We start from the raw sequence: 20,186 nt of genomic DNA, 5'->3' as shown, positions 1-20,186 counted from the left end.
TTCAGCTCAGGTCATGATCCCAGGGTGCTGGAATTGAGCCCCATGTTGGGCTCCCTGCTCAGCAGGGAGTCTGCTTGTCTCTCTCGCTCCCTCTGCCCTTCCCCACCACTCATGCTTGCTCTCTCTCTCAAGTAAATAAATACAGTCTTGAAAAAAAAAAAAAAAAAAGCACACCTAACTGCTGAATGAGATGAGATCCTTCAAAAGCAGAATTAAAAGACTTGGTCAAAGCCATTAGTATCCTTCATTTTAATTTCAACATATAGGCATCTGGTTTCTTTAGGACCTTCTTTAGAACCCTCTCGCAGGGGGTAAATTATGCTCCTGATTGAATTTATTCAAGTAAATATTTCTCCATTGTCCAGTTTCTCCTGTGTCCCAGTTTATCTTTGTATCCTGAGTTCCTAGGGTGGCTGGCACATAGCACCTGCTTAAAATGTTGGTTATACTGGAATTATGAGCATAAATGTCGCAGAAATTTCTGCACCTTCAATATGGGTCTCAAACTAGGCACGTAGCACACATTAGTTATAAACTGGACAATCAGCCTCCCCATTAACTAATCAGATTGCATGCTTCAACTAATCCGTTTTAGCCATGCTTACTGTGGAAAAGGATGGTATAAAGATTTATGGGCCAGAAATAATGGGGACAGCTGGAGCTTAAATGGGAAAGTGCACAGGTGAATTTCAGAGACAGAAGAGCGGCATTAACAGAAACATCTGTAATTATGGATTGTTTTGTGCTGGGTCTATAATCAATGGATTAGTTTCCTCCTTATATGGGATTGTCCCTTGGTGCCCATGGTATAGCATGGCCCCTGATTTGTAAAGACATCTGTCTTCTAAAGAGCATAACACATCTTTGACTTTCAGTCTGGTAATCTTGCTAATAATCAAGTCCTAAAACAAACTGATTTTTTTTTTTCAGTGCAAACAATAGGAGAAAGGTTACTGAGCCTAGAAATTATAGTTCCTAATTAAGCTTCATGTTAGATTTCAACATTTTACAGTTATCTACCTAATAGAGCTATATACTCCCATCCCCCTTCTTAAAATCCTATTTGTGTTATACCATATTGGCCAAAGTCTACTAGGTTGGACTCTGTTCAAAGAAAGATAAAGTAAGGGTGTGTGTATTTCAGACATCTTAATGTGGGCCTAAGTGGGAGAACTTGAGTTTTGCAGTGGAAAACGTTAGCAGTATTAGTGTCACATACAAATTGTACTTTCAAAACACATGTTTTAACTTATTTTCACATTTTCAAAATAAGTGATTTCTACAAAAATGAAATTTAATGGTAGAACATGTTTTTAAAGTAAATATATCCCGAGGGCCTCGGTGGCACAGCGGTTAAGCGCCTGCCTTTGGCTCAGGGCATGATCCCGGCGTTGTGGGATCGAGCCCCACATCAGGCTCCTCCGCTAGGAGCCTGCTTCTTCCTCTCCCAGTCCCCCGCTTGTGTTCCCTCTCTCGCTGGCTGTCTCTATCTCTGTCGAATAAATAAATAAAATCTTTAAAAAAAATAATAAAGTAAATATATCCCTACTCATCTGTGCATGGCTTTTCCCATTTGTACACATAATTTCCTCAAATTCTTAAGTACTCTGCATTTTGGTAACAATATGATGGACTCATAAACTCTTATTCACACGGTACATGTTTATTAGAGTTGATTTGGATATAATGTTCAGAGACAACTGTGGGCATACTTTATATCTGATTAGTAACTAACAGCTAGACTTTTTAAGTAGTCATCGATCTCATTTTGTTTCAATAGGTTTTCTCCACCGTGGCGCTACTACATTTTGAATTGGACAATTTTTTGTTCGAGGAGGATCTTGTGCCTTGTAGGACATTCGGCAGCATCTCTGGCTTCTAACCGCTAGGTGCCAGGAGCACACCCCAAACCCACTCAGGTGTGCCGGCATCTCCAGATATTGCCAAATGTCCCCTGGTGGGCAAAACTGCCTCCACTTGAGAGCCATGGGTTTAAAACAAGCAAAATATACATTTTTCCCCTGTGAGGAAACTTCTTTAGAGTCTTTGTATGTGACGAGATCCTGTATTATAATCAACCTCTATGGACAAATAAAGTCTTACTTGAATGGTTAACACATGCTTCTGTTTTAATACACTTGTACGGATGGAATGAGGCAAAACTTATTAAAAGGGGACTCTCGGGAAGTAAGTGAGTGTTTTTGGCTATGTTATCCCGTCTTGAATCATTGTAGAAGAAAATCGGCCATGGATAGTCTCCCCTTAATAATAAGCTCATTCAACTTGGAAAATTAACTCCTTCAGGCCATTTTCATCAAAACCTAGGTTGCAGGAGGTAGCAGTGACTGTATTTTTCTGCATAAGGAATAATAATACCAAAAATCCTCACTGTTTGAAATGCTGCCGTTGAAAATGCTTATTAAATACATTATTATACCATATTTAGGAATATTGTATTTGTAATGTCAGGGTCATCATCCTAAACACAGATAAAAAGTTGCCTTTTTATAAAAAAAAGAATTTATTTATGTATATACTTACTGAGAGAGAGAGAGACAGAAAGCCCATGAGCTGGAGTGGGGGGGGGGTAGGCAGAGGGAGAGGGAGAGAGAGAATCTCAAGCTGACCACACTGAGCTCGGAGTCCGATATCGAGATGGTGACCTGAGCCACTGAAACGCCCCTGGGAAGTTGCCTTTTCCAACAAACCCCTCATACTGTCTTTTGCTGCAATCTGTTTCTTTCCTAAAAGGTTGAAATAGAGGTGGAGAAATCCAGTAAATGGATCCTAAGCCATCCTCTTCCTATCTCTCTCACTGGGGCCTGTGTCCTGGCTTATTTTCTCAGTTAGCTGGGCTGGAACTGACTCAGGAGTAGACTCCAGCATGGCCCCCGTTGGGCAAAGATGGGGCACAGGCTGAGCCGTCTGTGGGAACAAGCTCATGTTTGGGCTGCTGTCCTGTAGCTTTCTGAAATACCGAGGTCACTCATTCCTGATGGCTCAGACATCAGGTGAGTGATTCTCCAACACAACTCTTTCTCTGCTCTTTGACAAAGCAAATTATTAAGACAGCTAAGATTTTAAAGCACCTTAAGGATTAGTGACTGGCTGTAAGTCCTATTTAAGACCAATCTCTTTGATACATGGTTTTGGGGGTGATAACTTAGAAATGGCAAGAAAAAAGTCTCTCCTGGAAATGACTTATCATGGTTAATGGTTTACACAGTCATTACACAGCTTTACAAGTGTGAGGCTTAAAAAGACATGGAAGAAGCCTGTCACTCTGGAACAGTCTGAAGCTATTGCTGTGACAATACATGGTACTAGCTGTTTCTACAGTGTTCCCCGAGGCACTGTACTGTGAGTACTCAAGTATCGAGTAACACAGTTTCATGATCAAGATCTAACTTTTTTTTTTTTTAAGATTTTATTTATTTGACACAGAGAGAGAGGTAATAAGCACAAGCAGGGGAGAGCAGACGGAGAGGGAGAAGCAGGCTCCCCACTGAGCAGGGAGCCCAATGCCGGACTCGATCCCAGGACCCCGGGACCAGGGCCTGAGCCAAAGGCAGACGCTCAACCGACTGAGCCACCCAGGCGCCCTAAGATCTACCTTCTGAAAACAGTAGCCCATCTTGCATTTATTAACTGGCTAAATATTTTAAGCAAACTTTCCCCTTGCATTTGGGAGAAAATAAGCCTTAGGAATTCTGCTTAATTCTAGCATGACTTGGAAGGAAAGAGCCAGTGTCTGCCTAGGCTTGTTTAAGCATAATGGCAGTGTGAGCATAATTCTGCTGCCCCCAGGGATCCTCATTTTATGTGGCAACTAGGTGACACCCACAAGACACACTGCAGGTATGACGCCTGAGCTCCCCAGCTCAGCCCAGCAACTGAGAAACACAGCAGGGCTGCTCTCAAAAAGCCAGCCTGGGCTGCGTCTGAAAACCACACCCTCAGTCCCAATTTGCTTCCATTTGCTACATTTTAATTTTACAAAGTACTTTCACAAGGTTTTATTTTATGATAACCTCATAGGGACATATTCAAACCATTGCCTAGAAAGGAAAAAGAATATTTACCCTATGCCTACAGAGCCACAGGCTGTGTGCTTTGGTGTACTCGTTAAACTGCTCCAATAACAGAATGGGAGGATGAAGACCAAAGTTCATTACTTGTCAGGGAGTCTGAATTGTAACATGCAGATACGGAACTCGAGGAGGAAGAAGACAAAGCGAATGCTTTGCCAACCTACGACCACCTCTGCAAGAATGTTCACCTATTCTCACTTCCTGAGCACTCCCCATAGACAGACTACAAAACCCTGATGCAGACTAATTTTGTAGCAAGTACTTTACCAATATCGCTTCCCAGCTAGATTCCAGTAAAACAAATACTTAAGAAACATTTCCAGAATTCTCCATAAAATGAACATTAAACGCTGGCCATCTTGCTGGGCCTGAGAAATCCGGTTCCACCTTGAAAGGCTATACTGCATTCTGATCTTCAATTGTGAAGAAGTAATCCTGTTTCATTTACTTCATAATTTTGATGACGGGGGCTTAAGAAGTTTAGTTTTGGTGGGCAGGATTTTCTGCCTCAGTGTCTTCAGTCAAGGCTTCCCGATCTTTTCCACATTCTGGCACCTCTGTGGGAGGAGTTGTGCGTTTGTATGTGGCTGCAAGTAACCAGCCCAAGGGTAACTTGCCGGAGGGGCGCGATTCCTCAGCACTCTGGATGGAAAGTTCTGGTATTTACCGCCCCACTGTATACTCTGCTGCAAACCTGCGTGGAAAGCTGAGGTTTGCTTGGGCAGATGGCTCCAGCTCGGGCAGCCCGCATGAGCTCCACGATAGCACCGAGTCAACACTGGTTAAAGAAAATGTTCTGGAGCGTTAGTTGTGACCTCCTTCATTTCTCCTGAGCAGTTCTGTAAGGTGAGCCTTGTTCCAGCAGCAAGTCAGAGCTTGAATCCTGGGGCTGCTATGCATATGCGTGTTCTTTTATTTAAAGTGATGACATGAATTAATGCCTTTAAAAATACTGCTTAGAGTCGAGGCTCTTCAAGTGCGCCACAGCTCCAACACGCCTGATAACGACCGTTCTGGACAGTCTAGGAGGTTTTCTGAAAATTTAACTGAAATAATACCTTGAAAAGTGAACCCCCTTCACGGAGGGGGTTTGGCTGATTAGTTCGGATTCTATCTATAGTACGGAATCTGCAGTGACTCCACCTGAGCGCCGGACAAGCATAAGAATATTTCTTCTACTCAGCTCTTCGGGATGCTTCCTGGCCACACGGATAAATGTCCAGAGAAAATGTAAATGTACTGACAGTTTTTCAAAATGCTAGCTCCCCATTCACCTAAGTGGCGGCTGAAAATAAGCAGCCTCCTGGAAGATACTTCTATGGCTGTAAATCCGACACTAGCGTGGCAACCTTCTCTACTTCGACTGTGCCAAGTCCGCCCTGAGAACACCATCCAGCTCCCCGTTGGGTAATGTGAGAGGTGGCCATTAGATCTGGGCGTGTTCCTAAGAGAGAGCAAAGATTCCTAAATGGAAAACCGAAAACAGAACGAAGACATGTAGACTGTTCTGCTTTTAAGAATAAGAATGGTAAGGCTAAAACCAGCTTGCATTTTAATGACAAATAAGAGCTCTTCGAGTTTGTTTTCAGGCTGACCTTTAATGAGTAAAAATAAAAATCCCTCACAGATCAAGTTTAAGTTTACTTTGTAGCCAACAGCCTAAAATGAAATTTTAATTTTTCTTGCTCACATGATTTTTTTTGTGCCTCTCTGTTCTAACTTCTTTCAGATGAGCCTTTATGATAGAAAAAAGCATTCAGTATTTCTCCTCATGCTCCTATCTCACCCCAGTAAAAAAGCAGGAGAAAAAAAATACATAGATTAAAACAGAATTGTATTAAACATTCACTTTTGTATTATGAGGTGAATTTCATCCATTCCAGGATAGTCACAGAGAAAAAGACAGGCAAGCTGGTTTTTAGACTGCCTCACACGGACACTCCGAATTGTGCCGGGAGTGATCTTGTTCTGTTAGAAATACTCAGCCTGGGAAACCTCCCTAAGGGTGTGTGGTGCCTCCGCTGACTGCGCAGTGCCCGCCCTGGGCTCCTTCCCCAGGGCGGCCCCAAGCACAGAGCTTGGTTGGAGGTAGAGATGCTGCTGTTATTTCCCAGGTGAGCAAGAAGCAGGGGAGTAGCAAGCACTCTCCTAAGACTTTATTGTGTGGTGACAAGTTTCACAATCATGCTGATGATCCGGGATCCTCGAGGACATGTACACAGGTCTATGCTTGGGTTTTTAATCTTATCCTGGAGGAGCTGGTCAAGTTCGCAACGGAGTTCCTTTACTAATTCAGCCACCTAAAATGAAAGTTGCAATGTGAGCAGTGACTGGGGCAACAGGGGAGGAAAGGTTATTAAAGGAAATGTCCCACTGATGATTATCACTGTTCTAGATTTCTGGTAGTAATTTTAACGCCATGCGGGGGGGGTGGGGTGGGGTGAGAAACTAAACACATTTTTATTCTAAAAGGGCTTCTCAAATTTCTTGATGCAGCTGTAAGAACATCCACTCAATGTCAGCTCTGCAATATAATAAACGGAATCTATTATAAAGAGGCTCCTCTATCGCATCTCATTTAAAGAAAAGATTAAATCTGGAAGAATGGCTTCTATGGAGGGTTCTGCATATTAAAGCTTGGTCAACTTTCACAATTTGCTCCAAGAGGAGACGCAGAAAAATGGAGAATTAAAAATGCTGGATATTAAACTGAAAAATCTGTAGTTTGGGGATACATTTGATGCTTTCACAGGAAGAAATACCTCCACATTTTTTACGGCATTTTCGTATGCTGATGTGTAGTGGGCTTTGGAGATGTCTTCCCAACATGGTCTGCTGCTCCCCATCATTTGACAACCATGCAGTTTGCACCTGACCTAACTCAGACAGGCTTATTCCATGAGCTTTGCCAAAGTGAAATGGCTCCAAGCATCTGGGCCTTAGAGTATATGATGGTCCTTTGGTCACAGAAATTGGTTTAGGAGAGGAAGTTCCTTGTCTCCCTTCTTGGACAGTATGCTGCTGCACAGATGTGAGGCCTGGAGCTATGGCAGCCATCCTGCTACCATGAAGTCAGCCAAGCTTTTGTTGTCCTTGAGCTGCTGAATTAAACCAACCCTGCCTGGCCTTCTTGACCTGTTCCATGCAATACGGCAGCCACGTGGTTAATATAATGGTCAGTCCAAACAGATGTGCTGTGAGTGTAAAATACACCCCAGGTTTTAAAGATTTAATATAAAAAAATATAAAATATCTCAATAAATTCTTATACTGATTACATATTGAAATTAAAACTTTTTAGCTGTATTAAGTTAAATAAAATTAAGATTAATTTCACCTATTTTTTATATGTGGCTGCTAGAAAAATTGAAATTACATATATGGCTCACATATTTTTATTGGACTGTGCTGCTTTAGACTTTACAGTTAAATGTGCCAATAAATTCTCTTTAATGTTTGAGTTGCTGTTTCTGCTTTTGCCACCTTTCTACCAGATGCAAATGTTAAAATGAATTTTTATTTCCTAAACATATACTCCCCCTTTAATGTTTCTGCAGATATTGCAATAATGAATACATGAGACCTGAGAGTAAAATAATTCAGACACATTACTTTCTTTTTTCCCCCCTTAATGGTAGTGGTAGAATCAGGGTGATTTTTATTTATTTTTGCTCATCTATAGTTTCTGATTTTTCTTCGGTGAACATGTGTTATTTGTATAACAATCAGGAAGGTTCAGCATCTCACTCACGGCTTCTGTCCCAAACCCTTCACACCAGCCCATCCTGGGCTCCCCTCCCCGTGCACTTCTCAGTCTCTCACTGAGCGCCCAGCCCTGGTCTCCCTCCAGATCGTTCTCCGTGTCCCACTGCCCCTCTCGTTGTTCACTCTTCCTCAGCTCTGTTGTCCTCGCCCCAAAGGAACGCCCGCTACTTGACAGCATTCAAGCCCCTCAGGGCCCGCGCCTCACAGACAGGCCCGCTAGCCCTTACCTGATGGGACGCAGCCGCAAAACGGATCCAACCATCATCCAAGGACACAATGAACTCCCCTCTCTGAAGCTGTACGCTCACTTGGCCTCCCCCGAACAAGACCAGCGGGTACACGGACACCATGCTGCAGTCTCGGATGAATACCCGGCTAGTTTTGATCTTTTCATGGTACACCAGGTAGGGGCTGTCAAAGTGTCTGACCTGGAACAGAAAACCTCAGATGATGACACTGGCAGCCGAAGGGGAACTCCCCCCATTCCACGGATCGAAGTACCGCCTGTCCATGAGCGACTCCCCAGATTCTCCCCAGCTGGTACCTGCCCCCGACGCCAGGCTTCTACGTGCAATCGCCTTCTTGACGTCTCACTCTGGATATCTAATAAGCATCTCAGACTTACGTTCAAAGCAATTCTTGATTTTCCCCTCCTTCCGGTATTCCCTTCCCGCTCAGTGCATGATGTTCCCAGCCCCTCGCCGCGCACGTCCCACATTTAGAAGCCACCCTCAGCTGCTCTTTCCCCTCGCTCCATCGCAATTATCGCTGGGTCCTGTCGGTTCTATTTTCAAAACACATAATGAACTGACATATTCTCCCCACTGTGACAGCTACCGCCTCAGCTCAGAGCATCTCCGACAGGCACAGACCGCTGCCACGACTTCCTAAGAATAAAATCTCAAATCCTTAGCGTGGCCTGTAAGGTCCCACACAGTCCGGCCCTGCCTGCTTGTCCCAGCACAGCTGCTCCTCTGGCACCTCGTCATCCCACTCTGCCTGTCCCGCCGCTGGCCTGCGTCTCCTGGAGCACGCCAATGTGCTCCTGTCTCATTTCCTGTGCTGGAATGTTCTCTCCTTAGATATCTCCGTGGCTCGCCCTTCACAGCATTTAGGATCTGCTCAGTTGTTTTCTCCTCAGAGAGTTCTTCCCTGACCACTCTCGACAAAACGGCCCCTCTCCTGTCACTCTCAACCTCTCTTATTCTTTTATTTTTCTTTCTTTCTTTTTTTTTTTTAAAGATTTTATTTATTTATTTGACAGAGATAGAGACAGCCAGCGAGAGAGGGAACACAAGCAGGAGGAGTGGGAGAGGAAGAAGCAGGCTCATAGCAGAGGAGCCTGATGTGGGGCTCAATCCCATCACGCCGGGATCACGCCCTGAGCCGAAGGCAGACGCTTAACCGCTGTGCCACCCAGGTGCCCCTCTTTTACTTTTCTTGATAGCATTTGTCACTAACCTGAGATTATCTGTTTACTTATTTCTCGCCTGTCTTCCTCAGCAGAACAGAAGCTCCCTGAGGACACAGACCTTGTCTGTCTAGTTCATCCACTGTCCTCCATGGCCCACAACAGTGCTGGGCGCGGAGAAGTCGCTAGTAGATACTGAATGGATGCATGAATAATTTGGATTCATTGCATGAATGTCATGGTAAACTCAGAAGAGGAGGAGTGGAGCTAACTCAGACCTCTAGCTCCTAAGTACGTGTGCAGCCGAGAGACCAGATGACCTTCTGGTCCTCAAATTCTTTGGGCTTAAGGAGACCCTATTCATGCTTGGCTGCCATGTTACTCGGTAGTTGCAGGGGGCTGACCAGCCCTAACACTTCAAATTCTCTTCCTCCATCCTCCTGTCCTCTTTTGCTCCATCTCCCCTCCAAGTTTTACTGAGCATCTGCTTTCAGCTGGGGGCCCTGCTAGATGTCGAGAATATAAAAATGCATACCATACAATTCCTGTCGTTAGGAATTTCACAATTCCACGAAGGAGATGTACCATAAACCATAAAATAAAGTGATAAGCACAACAGTGGATAAAATGCATGCCACACAATGGCAGGACCGGAAGTAAAGAGCAACTTTGAGGGAGAGCTTCTTCATGGAAGCTTGAAGGTTAGGAGCCTGCTGAGAATGAGAACGCCATTCCAGGTCCTGAGGAAGTGTGTCCACGTCATGGCACACAGAAGGACCACGGGAAGAGCGGCGGTGGACATGGTTCAGGAGGGGCCAGGCACGCAGGGTCCCAGGAGCGTGTGCAGGAGACTCCATGTATGAAGCGTTCCAAGCCAGGGAATGACGTGACCGAATGTGTGTTTTGCAAAGTTAATTCTGGCAGCTGTACCATAAAGGTTGGAAAGAAAGGACTGAAAGTGATAGCACTTTTGGCAGGAGACAGAAGTTGGGGTTTGAACTGAGGAAGGGATGGTGGGGAGAAGAGGAGTAGGCCCATCCAAGAGTGTCGGAAGGTGCAGCTGCTAGGACCTGGGGTCCAATGGACCGGAGTAAGGAGAAGAGTGGCAGGGTCTCTGTGAGCACAGGGTCTGCTTGGCCTGGTGCCATTCAGCAAGACAGGGAACACGGGAAGAGAAGAGGGAAGTGGAAGGTAATGAGTCTGAGGTGATTGGAAGGCATCTGGCTGATGATCTCCAGCAGGAGAGCTCAGAAAAAACCCAGGCCAGAGAGAGATCTGGGGCTCTGTGACAGCACGCAGGGGCAGTTGGAACCACAGTGCCGTACTCCGGTGGTTCGGGAAGAATAAGTGCCCTGTAGCGGGAAAAGGGGGACTAAGGACAGAACCACTATTTCAAAGCAAAGGATGAGGCACTAGTCAAAGAGGTGTCAGGGGATGATCAGAGAGAGAGAGAGAGAGAGAGAGAGAAGAAAATGGCATTTCAGGAGCAAAACCACATCAAAGCTAGTTGCAGGAGGACGGGAGGTTAGGAGTGTCAAACACTAAGCAACAGTCAAGGCTGGGGAGGACCAGGGGGTGTTCTCTGGGTTTGACAGCTAGGAGGTGACGTGTAACCTGTGGTGAGTTGAGCGGAGCAGTGGGAGCAGAGCCCGGCAGCTGCAGGAGGAAGGAGCACCGAGGAAGTGCCATCGGCAAGTACAGCTCATTCCCCTTTAGGGCACACACTTAGTGAGGGAGTTACACCCTGACTTCTTAAATCACCACTGCAAAGAGACCATTTTACATCTGAGAGCAGGTCTGAGCATTTTTTTGGAACCCAGAATTTTCTTAAAATGGAAAAAGTCTTTCCCCAAATGGTCCAATTTCTAGTCTGTTCATGCTTATTCAACCATCCCCAAGTCAGTGGTGCTGCTGGGGACAGAGAATGATAGAAGGTTTGGCTGACTTGAAGGGACTGTGCTGCTCCCGGTAAGACCTGCCATATGTAAATATAGGTGTACCCCACCATTCCGACCTGATAGTTCACCGAGGAAGGGTGAATGTGCACATATCCATCGTTCTTGGTGACAAACTTCAACTCATCTGATTTGGGTTGCATTCTGACAGCTCCGGTACTGGTCTTCTGAAATTTCCCTTCTGGGCTTTTCACCTAAACAACAGGTATTTGGGAAAAAAAAAAAAGTGTGTATATATATACGTATGTGTGTGTGTACATATATATACATATATATATTTCCATGATAGGAAGCATCCCTTGGCACGAAACCAGTCTTGTCTGAATGCTTTTGCTGTTTCTTCCCTGTTTCCTTTTGAAAGCAGTGTAAGCATACTTTCCCCCCTTTTCTTTCTTTTTTTGAACCACCAAGAAGTGTGGGTGAGGTGCAGCAGCTGTGGGAGACTAGTACACTAGCCCCATGGGGGTGGGCGGACGTTGCTACTGGAGGTCTGCTCCGACTCTCAGCTGCAGAGATCCAGCCAGTAACAGTGCGGCAGGAATCTGCTTCAATCCTAATCTGATTTTTCCAAATGCATTTCTTTCCAAAAGAGGGAAAAAATGATATGAATAAACACATTATTTCATTTGAAAAGAAAAAGTTTGTGTGCACATATACATACATATGAATTTTATATATATCATATATATATATATGTTTTGCAAAAATAATACATGGTTACTGTAGAAAGTAACATATTAGGAAAAAGGAAGAAAATAAAGATATCCTGTGATCACATGATTAAGAGATAACTAGCACTGTATTTGATAAATATTTTAGTTTGTGGTGCTAGATTTGTTTATATACAGAAGCAAAGAAAACTATAAACATATAAATAAAAGTATACACGTAGTGAAACTAATGTAGGATCATTTTCTACAATCTACTTTTTAAACTTAATACACTGAGAACATCTTTCCATGTTGTTCAATATTTTCTTAAAACATAATTCTAAATGGCTACAACTCCTTATAAGGATCTATAATAATTTAACTAACAAATTCCCTATTACTGGTACTTTAGATTGTTTGCGATTATAAACAGAGCTAGAATGAACATTCTCCTAGCTGTATCTTTATGCATACATGCAATTATTTCCTAATCAGTAAGTCCTCAGAAATGAAATCTAGAATGGGTGTATCAATTTATACTCCCACTAAGAGTGAGAGGGTTCATTGTGGGGGGCTTCTGACAGCACCAGTATTACAATTTTTAAAAACTTGCGTCACATCATAATGACCCAAAGCCCATAGTTTACCTTAGGGTTTGCTCTCGGTGGTGTACATTCCACGGGTTTGTGCAAATGTATAACGACGTGCATCTATTACGATGGTATCATACAGAGCTTTTTCATTGCCCTAAAAATTGTCTATGCTCTGCCTATTTATTCTTCCCAATCCTTGAGTTTTTTCTTCTGTCTCCATACTTATGCTTCAAATGATTTTTTAAAATTTCAAATGGTTTGAAAAGCATGCTAGTATTGAGCAGAAAATGTGCCAGAAATTCACCAGCAGATGTCAACCGAGCATTTAACAAAATGTTAAATGAGAAACAATTTAGCACTCTGACAAATTCATAGTCTTTCTAAGTTTGACAAGGACTGGATAATTAAAACTTAGGTAAAAGTCCAACAGCACATATAGGAGGGTTTTCCAGAAGGCTGGCCACAGGTGGTCCCATGGCAGAGCCCTGGCTTGTTTGATTTTGTTCTTATCTAAGTGTAGTCCAGAGCAGAGGCCATAAGGGAAACTGTAGTAGAATCAAGCTTCTATCTAATATAGAAGGCTAGTTATGCACAGGTTACCTGGCAGGGTAGCATTTATGTCCATTTAAATTCCTAGAATGTCATAATATGTCAGGATTAAAAAGGCACCTCATTTTATACAATAAATGTGTTCTTGAACAAGGTATCTGAACAGATTTGGGGAACTGAAGGATTAGAAATGTATACAAAGTTTAAAAGGCTCTGTGTGTGTTCATATATATCTCTTTAAAAAGACGATTAACGTATATGTCTTAACTTACGTCCCTTGGCTACAAATCGAACAAGAAGTGGGAGGACCCAGGAAAGATGTTTTGTTACCTGCACTACATTTGGATAAAGAGCAGCACACAGCATTGCTGATATCAGCTTGGGGTTCTCAGCATTTGAGTTTGCCTATGAGAGAAAGACAGCATTGATCTTACAAGTAATGTGGCTACTTCTGTCTGTACCCCGGAATTTACCACCATTTTTCACCTGATTTCTATCTTAAAACAAAACTAAAACACCAAATTTCTATCTTTTTGCTAGAAAAATTCTTTCTTCGTAAGTGAAAAATAAGTCTACTGGACCATATTCACACAGGACCCACTCCAAGAAGCCCACAGTGACTCTGGGTCTCTGCAGAGCAGTTACAAAGCCAGTGTTCCTAAGGGTCGGCAGACAGAGATTCTGGCTCACAAGATGCTCCCGATCTGCAGGAAGTACTAACTGCACTGAGAACAGAGCAGCATCGGGTTTGTCCTGAAGAAGCGTTCCTCCTGTCGTCATATAAAAAAGCTGTCCTTGGTTGCAAAAAGGCTGGTGTGATTTAAGAAAACATTACTGAAACATCTATTTCACCTCTTATAGGCTTATCAAGAACTGGTGTGGGGGCGTCTGGATGGCGCAGTTGGTTATGCATCTGACTCTTGGTTTCAGCTCAGGCCGTGATCTCAGGGTGGTGAGATCGAGCCCTGCATCGGGCTCTGTGCTCAATGTGGAGTCTCCCTTGTCCATTTAATTTTTGAGTTGCTCTCCCTCTGCCCCTCCCGCTTGTGCTCTCTCTCTCTAATAAATAAATTAAAAAAAAAAAAAAAAAGAAACCAGTGTGAAATTAAAAAAAAATAGTAGCAACAATGAACAGGAAAACCCTTCTGTTTTTAGAAGTGTTACCTGACACTTATTTGTGGAAAGAAAATCAAGAATGGCACTAAGCCCACTGCTCAGAGGGCTTAAGTGAAAAATTAAGTGAGTTAATATACTATCCATGTGCTAATTAAAGAGAAATAAAAGAACTAACCACACATTCTTTACCTCTTCTCCTGTGGCATCCAAAATACCATCTCCTCCATGGGCCCTTTTCTCAATTTCCCTTGCTCTGAGTCCCTCCTTTACAAAGCCTATATCTGATAACAGTTCAGTGAACTGTCGTTTGAGGCTGGCCATTTCCTGAAAGAAATGGAAAAAAATCTTTAAGTCTGGGCAGCAGCAAATCACAGGTGAGTGCAGAGTCTTTACTTCAGTGGACAGTAGTGAGGCTCATACAGGTTCACCAAAGAGGTATGAAGATTGTCTTGTCTGGTCATTTCCAGAAGGGTACTTTTTACTTTGACAAACCAGCAGATAGAGTGAAAGAGTTAGACAGAAATTCAACCAATTTTAGAAAACCTAAGGATCATTTATTTAACTCTAAATCACATTTTTAAAAAACACATTCATTGGAATTGGGATAGGTCTGAGTTTCCTGGCAATTCTTCCGACAGCAAAAAATACAGTTTACTTTGGACCCCCAACTCAAGGTGCTGTGACATTGTCTAGTTTTTCCTACTTACATTTCTGCTCAGGTCCCCTTAGTTCCTCACTGGAGCCTAGAGTGGTTAGTGTTCTCTCTCAATGGATGCAGAACACCCAGCTCAGAACTTACTTCCTACTACCTTGTGATCTCTCTGGCTCACATCTTTTCCTAGGAATAAGGACATTATTAAGTGGTTTAGATTTAGACACCCCTTTGTGTCGCTGAGCACAAGAGTGAGAAAGAAAAGAACATGGGGCGCCTGGGTGGCACAGCGGTTAAGCGTCTGCCTTCGGCTCAGGGCGTGATCCCGGCGTTGTGGGATCGAGCCCCACATCAGGCTCCTCCGCTATGAGCCTGCTTCTTCCTCTCCCGCTCCCCCTGCTTGTGTTCCCTCTCTCGCTGGCTCTCTGTCACATAAATAAATAAAATCTTAAAAAAAAAAAAAAAAAGAACAGAACAGACCCCTTTCTCTTCTGGTCACCGTTCAAATAGAGGCTGTGTATCAGATGATAGGGAAGGAGATAAGGACAGTCAAAGGAACTGAGAGCCAAGAAATCCTGCCTCTTGATGGCAGCTTAAGTATTTTCTTGAAATGTCTCACGTACCCATGGATAACATAGCAAAATATAGCTAGGACTTCTCTATCATGACAAGGTTTTAACTGATATCTTAATAAATCTTAATATCTCTAGTGAGAAGGGGAACTCTGATGGACCTTCTATATCAGGGCAAAACGTATATACATCCCGAAGAAAATGAATACATTACATAAGAAATGTAATCTGAAAGAAACGTCATTTTATACTTAAATATTAATGACTTGAGGACATTTCTATTAGTGCACCTTCCATATAACAGTGGTTGTCGACCCTGGCTGCATACTAGAATCCCCCGGTGCGCCCGACGACGACCACAAACAGATGCTCTGGCCCCATCCACAGAGATCAGATGTAACTGGCCTGGGGTGGAACCTGGGAATTTTTACTCATTTAATTTGTTAAGCCTCCTCAGGTGAATCTAATGTGCAGCCAGGATTGAAAATTACTGCTTTCGGTGTCCTTGGAACAAAGCTAGAGCCCGTGTCCCCTTGCAATGCCTCACTGCAGTGCACCTCGAGGCAGGGGAGAAGGCAGGCCAACAGTGGGATGCTTCTGAAGTCTCTTACTTCATTTTAAATAACCAAATTCATTCACTTCTGCATTTCTTCAGTGAATCTTTACTGAGCGTCAGCTGTGTGCTAAGCACGGGGATACAGTGTTGAACAAATCGGTAAGGCCTCTGCTCTGAAGGAGCTTCTGGGATAGAGAGATAAATAAAAAAATGTCAGGTAGTGGTAAGCACTAAGGACATTAATTGTCTTCTACTCCAGGACATCTTTTAATACGAAAACAAAGCTACTTCCCCTTCCCCAGCCTGAAAATCTCTGAGTAAAACAGATGCTTGCCAAGATGTGTACCACCATTATTCTGGCTTCTCCTACCACTTTGGAAAGGCACGTACAACACTGTCACAACAGAGGACAGAGCCCTGTCCACTATGGCCCAGAAAGTAAGAAACCTTCTCTTTCTTGTGCTCTCATTACTGACATCTCAGCCTCTGATGGACGTAAGGACAATTAACAAAGCCTGGTTCAGGACTCATTCTCTGGTTTCGTGGAGAACGTAAGGAGCTTGATGATGGTCACAGACTGCTCTGAGAACAGGACTACTGCTATGGTCCCTCTCTCCAGAATAAAGCACATATGTATAAGCATATGATTTTCATATAATTTCAGGGGTTTACGGATCCAGGTTAAGAATGCCTGGTAGAATTACTGAAAAAACTGACTTCCGGTAAGTAGTAATCGTCACAGAGTCTATATTCTCCTAACCTCCACATAAGTAAACACAGATTCACTGAAGAGAGGAAAAGTGGGTCAGTTGAAAGGCTCAGTGCAGAAGGCCTCATGTCAGAGGATGTAAAACAGAAGTGTGCTTTACACAGCTGGTAAAGCCAAGCATATTCCGGAAGTGACACTTCCAATGTCGAGGCAGGACAAGGGAGACAAGATTGCAACACCCTCTGGAGCGTGGCTACAACAGAAAAACAAATGAAAACAAGCTGTCACAGAAACAACTCACCTGAAGAACCCTTCCAGACAAGAAGTTCTGTCTGCAGTAATTGTAACTTGCACGCATTCCTTCTTTCGTACTCAGCTGCCATCCCTAAATTTTGGAGAAAATAAAAGTGAACTTACTCTTTAGTGCCAATTTTGGTAATACACTTCAGCTATTAAGTTATATACTTACCTTATATGCTTGTAGAAGAGCCAGATAGTCGCTGTTTGCAAATGCAAATTCTAGCTTTTTCTGGTTAGCTTCCTCTTTTTTATCCCAGGGAGACACCTAAATGAGGAAAACCAGGTTCGAAGGGCACATTTTACCTGAGGTTTCTTTCTTCCTTCCTTCCTTTTTTTTTTTTTCTTCAAGATTTTATTTTTAAATAATCTCTACACCCAGCGTGGGGCTTGAACTTACAACCCCAAGATCAAGAGTTGCATGCTCCATGGACCAGCCAGCCAGGCGCCTCGTGATTTTTGACAAGAATACCAAGACCATTCAATGGTGAAAGAACAGTCTTTTCAACAAATGGTACTGGGACAACTGAACAGTCATATGCAAAAGAATGAAACTGGACTCTTACCTATGCCATTTACAAAAATTAACTCAAAACAGACCAAAGACCATAACGTAAGAGCAAAAACTATAAAACTCTTATGGGGCACCTGGGTGGCTCTGTCAGCTGGTGTCCAACTCTTGATTTCAGCTCAGGTCATGATCTCAGGGTTGTGAGATCGAGCTCCATGTCGGGCTCCGCGCTGAGCGTGGAGTCTGCTTAAGATTCTCCCTCTCCCTCTGCCCTTTCTCCCCACTAAAAAAAATAAATAAAAATAAAATTATAAAACTTACAAAAAAACATAGGGATAAATGGGACAAATCTTCATAACTTTGGATCTGGCAATGGATTTTTTTTGAGTGTAGTTGACACACAATGTTATATTAGTTTCAGGTATACAACACAGCAATTTGACAAGTCAATAATTGATACATTATGCTGTGCTCACCACAAGTGTAGCTATCATCTGTCATCATATAACACTATTACAATATCGTTGACTATATTCTTTATGCTGTGCCTTTTATTCCCATGACTAACTGGAAGCCTGTATCTTCTACTCCCCTTCAGCCATTTTGGCAGTGGAGTCTCTTTTTTTGGAGGGGGGGATTCTTAACTATGACAATGGAAACTCAAGGAAGAAAAAACTGGATAAACTGGATTTCATCAAAATTTAAAACGTTTGTGTTTCAAAGGACATATCAAGAAAGTGAAAAAGGTAACCCACAGAATGGGAGAAAATATTAGCGGATCATATTTCTCATAAGGGACCTGTATCCAGAATATATAAACAACTCTTGCAAATCAATCATAAAAAGATGAATAACCCAATTAAAAAACGGGCAAAGGATCTGAATAGACATTTCTTGAAAGAAGATATACAAATGGCAAATAGGCAAATGAAAAGATGTTTACTATCATTAGCCATTAGAGAAATACAAGTCGAAACTACAAATTCACACCCCCAGGATTATAGTAAAAAAGTCAGATAATAATAAGTGTTGGTGAAGATGGGGAGAAACTGCAACCCTGATAAAAGGCTGGTGGAATGTAATGTGCAGCTACTCTGGAAAAAGAACTAGAACTTCTTGAGAAAGTTAAATATAGAGTTAATATTTGATCCAGTACTTTTATTCCTAGGTATATACCTAAGACAATTGAAAACATATGTCTGCATAAAAACTTGTACATGAATGTTTACTGGTAAAGGTGGAAACAATCCCAAATGTTCATCCAGAGCTGAACGGATAAACAAAATGTGGTATGTCCACACAAAGGAATATCACTTGGCAAAGGAACCAAGTACTGATTATACTGTACAAAGATGCACCGTAAAAGCATTATGCTAAGTGAAGAAGCCAGTCACAAAAGACCATAAATTATATTATTTCATTAACAGGAAATGTCTGGAAGAGGTAAATCTATGAAGACAGAAAGCAAACTGGTGGTTGCCTAGCACTGCAGCAGATGAGGGATTAGAGGGGGAAAAAGGGAGTGACTGCTAAGGGGTTTCTTTATGAGTTAATAAAAATGTTCTAAAACTGACCATGACGAGGACCACATAAACTAAAATTTACTGAATGTATAATTTAAACGGGCGAATTATATTTCAATAAAGCTGTTTAAAAAAAAGTGGTCCAATGTATTTACTGTCTTCTAAAATCATGCTGGGGTACTTTTGCTTGCTTGCATTTTCTGATTTTTCTTTAGTGAGCAAGGATGGAGCAGATACAATAAAAAGCACATTTAGATTATTTCAATAAGTTGGATCTTTAGTTCTTAATCTTTATTTGAGGTATGGATTTCTCTGAGGATCAGACAAAAGTTATAGACATCATGACCTAAGATTTCCCATATATCATCCTCACAAGAAAATGTGTGGGGAGGCTCACATAACCCTGAAGCCCCCATGGTCCCCTTAGAGATCTATGGACTCCAGTTTAGATGAATGTTGTTTACTTACAAAAGGAGACTTAAAAGCCAAACTGGCAGCAATGGTGAGGGCAGGATCCAGACAGCGGAAGATAGACCCAAACAGCATCAGTTTGCCGATTCTCACATCCACGGGCAGAGAGGCCAAGTGATACCCTAGGGGGGTCAGCTTTTCATCTGGAGTTAATGCTCCTAAGTCTCGTAATCGTATTTTTGAGGCGCGGAGAGAGTCAGTGTGCGGCGGCTCAATGAGCCGAGAGAACACAGACTGGAGATTGTGAGTGCTAAACATCTCTAAAATTTTAATTCTACAAAAAGAAAACAAAATAGTAATTTTTCCATTTTATTTCTGGAGAGATGACACAGAGGAGAAAGCTTCTTTCTTGAAAGAAAATAGCTGATAATTTCCCAGACATATGCTTTCATAAGCCAGACAATGCTAGTTTAAATACTTTTTCTTTTGGGGGGTGAGGGGCAGAGGGAGAGAGTGAGAGAATCTTAAGCAGACTCTGAGCTGAGCATAGAGCCCGGAGCAGGGCTCCATTTTCCCACCCGAGATCATGATCTGAGTTGAAATCAAGAGTCAGACGCCCAACCGACTGAGCCACCCAGGCGCCCCTGAGCTGTTTTTAAATCATATGTACTATGTAATTACATTTTCCCTCTCATCCTCCCTCATGGGTCACTCAACTTCCAAAGCTTTCTCAAATCCCTTCGCTCCTCTTCATTTGCACTGTTACTACGTTAGTTCGAGGCAACTGCTTGCCCAACTTCTTAAGACCTGATCGTGGACACTTAA

The 20,186-nt window shown here is 42.7% G+C and overlaps 1 protein-coding gene across 6 annotated transcripts in view; it reads right to left on the bottom strand.

Annotated features, from left to right (window-relative positions):
- Nucleotides 1-234: 234 nt before the first annotated feature.
- The window catches only part of DHX57 (DExH-box helicase 57), a 59,431-nt gene continuing 39,479 nt past the window's right edge, over nt 235-20,186 (bottom strand). For 3 of the 6 annotated variants that reach the window (XM_026479320.4, XM_026479329.4, XM_048222782.2), the window contains 8 exons: nt 19,419-19,695; nt 17,089-17,184; nt 16,921-17,004; nt 14,320-14,454; nt 13,345-13,419; nt 11,282-11,416; nt 8,084-8,284; nt 3,967-6,391 (listed from right to left, as the gene is read on the bottom strand). In XM_026479320.4, the coding sequence (XP_026335105.1) occupies nt 6,248-6,391; nt 8,084-8,284; nt 11,282-11,416; nt 13,345-13,419; nt 14,320-14,454; nt 16,921-17,004; nt 17,089-17,184; nt 19,419-19,695 (1,147 nt within the window). In that variant the 3' untranslated portion in view covers nt 3,967-6,247. Of the gene's footprint in view, nt 6,392-8,083; nt 8,285-11,281; nt 11,417-13,344; nt 13,420-14,319; nt 14,455-15,965; nt 16,096-16,920; nt 17,005-17,088; nt 17,185-19,418; nt 19,696-20,186 lie in introns of those variants that run through there. The other 3 variants (XM_044391305.3, XM_048222784.2, XR_008958242.1) reach the window with 2 other exon arrangements.

This window comes from Ursus arctos, unplaced genomic scaffold (genome assembly GCF_023065955.2).
Source record: "Ursus arctos isolate Adak ecotype North America unplaced genomic scaffold, UrsArc2.0 scaffold_8, whole genome shotgun sequence".
Taxonomy (NCBI): Eukaryota; Metazoa; Chordata; class Mammalia; order Carnivora; family Ursidae; genus Ursus; species Ursus arctos.
The sequence above is the reverse complement of the archived record's forward strand: the minus strand, read 5'-3'. Positions and strand labels throughout refer to the sequence as shown.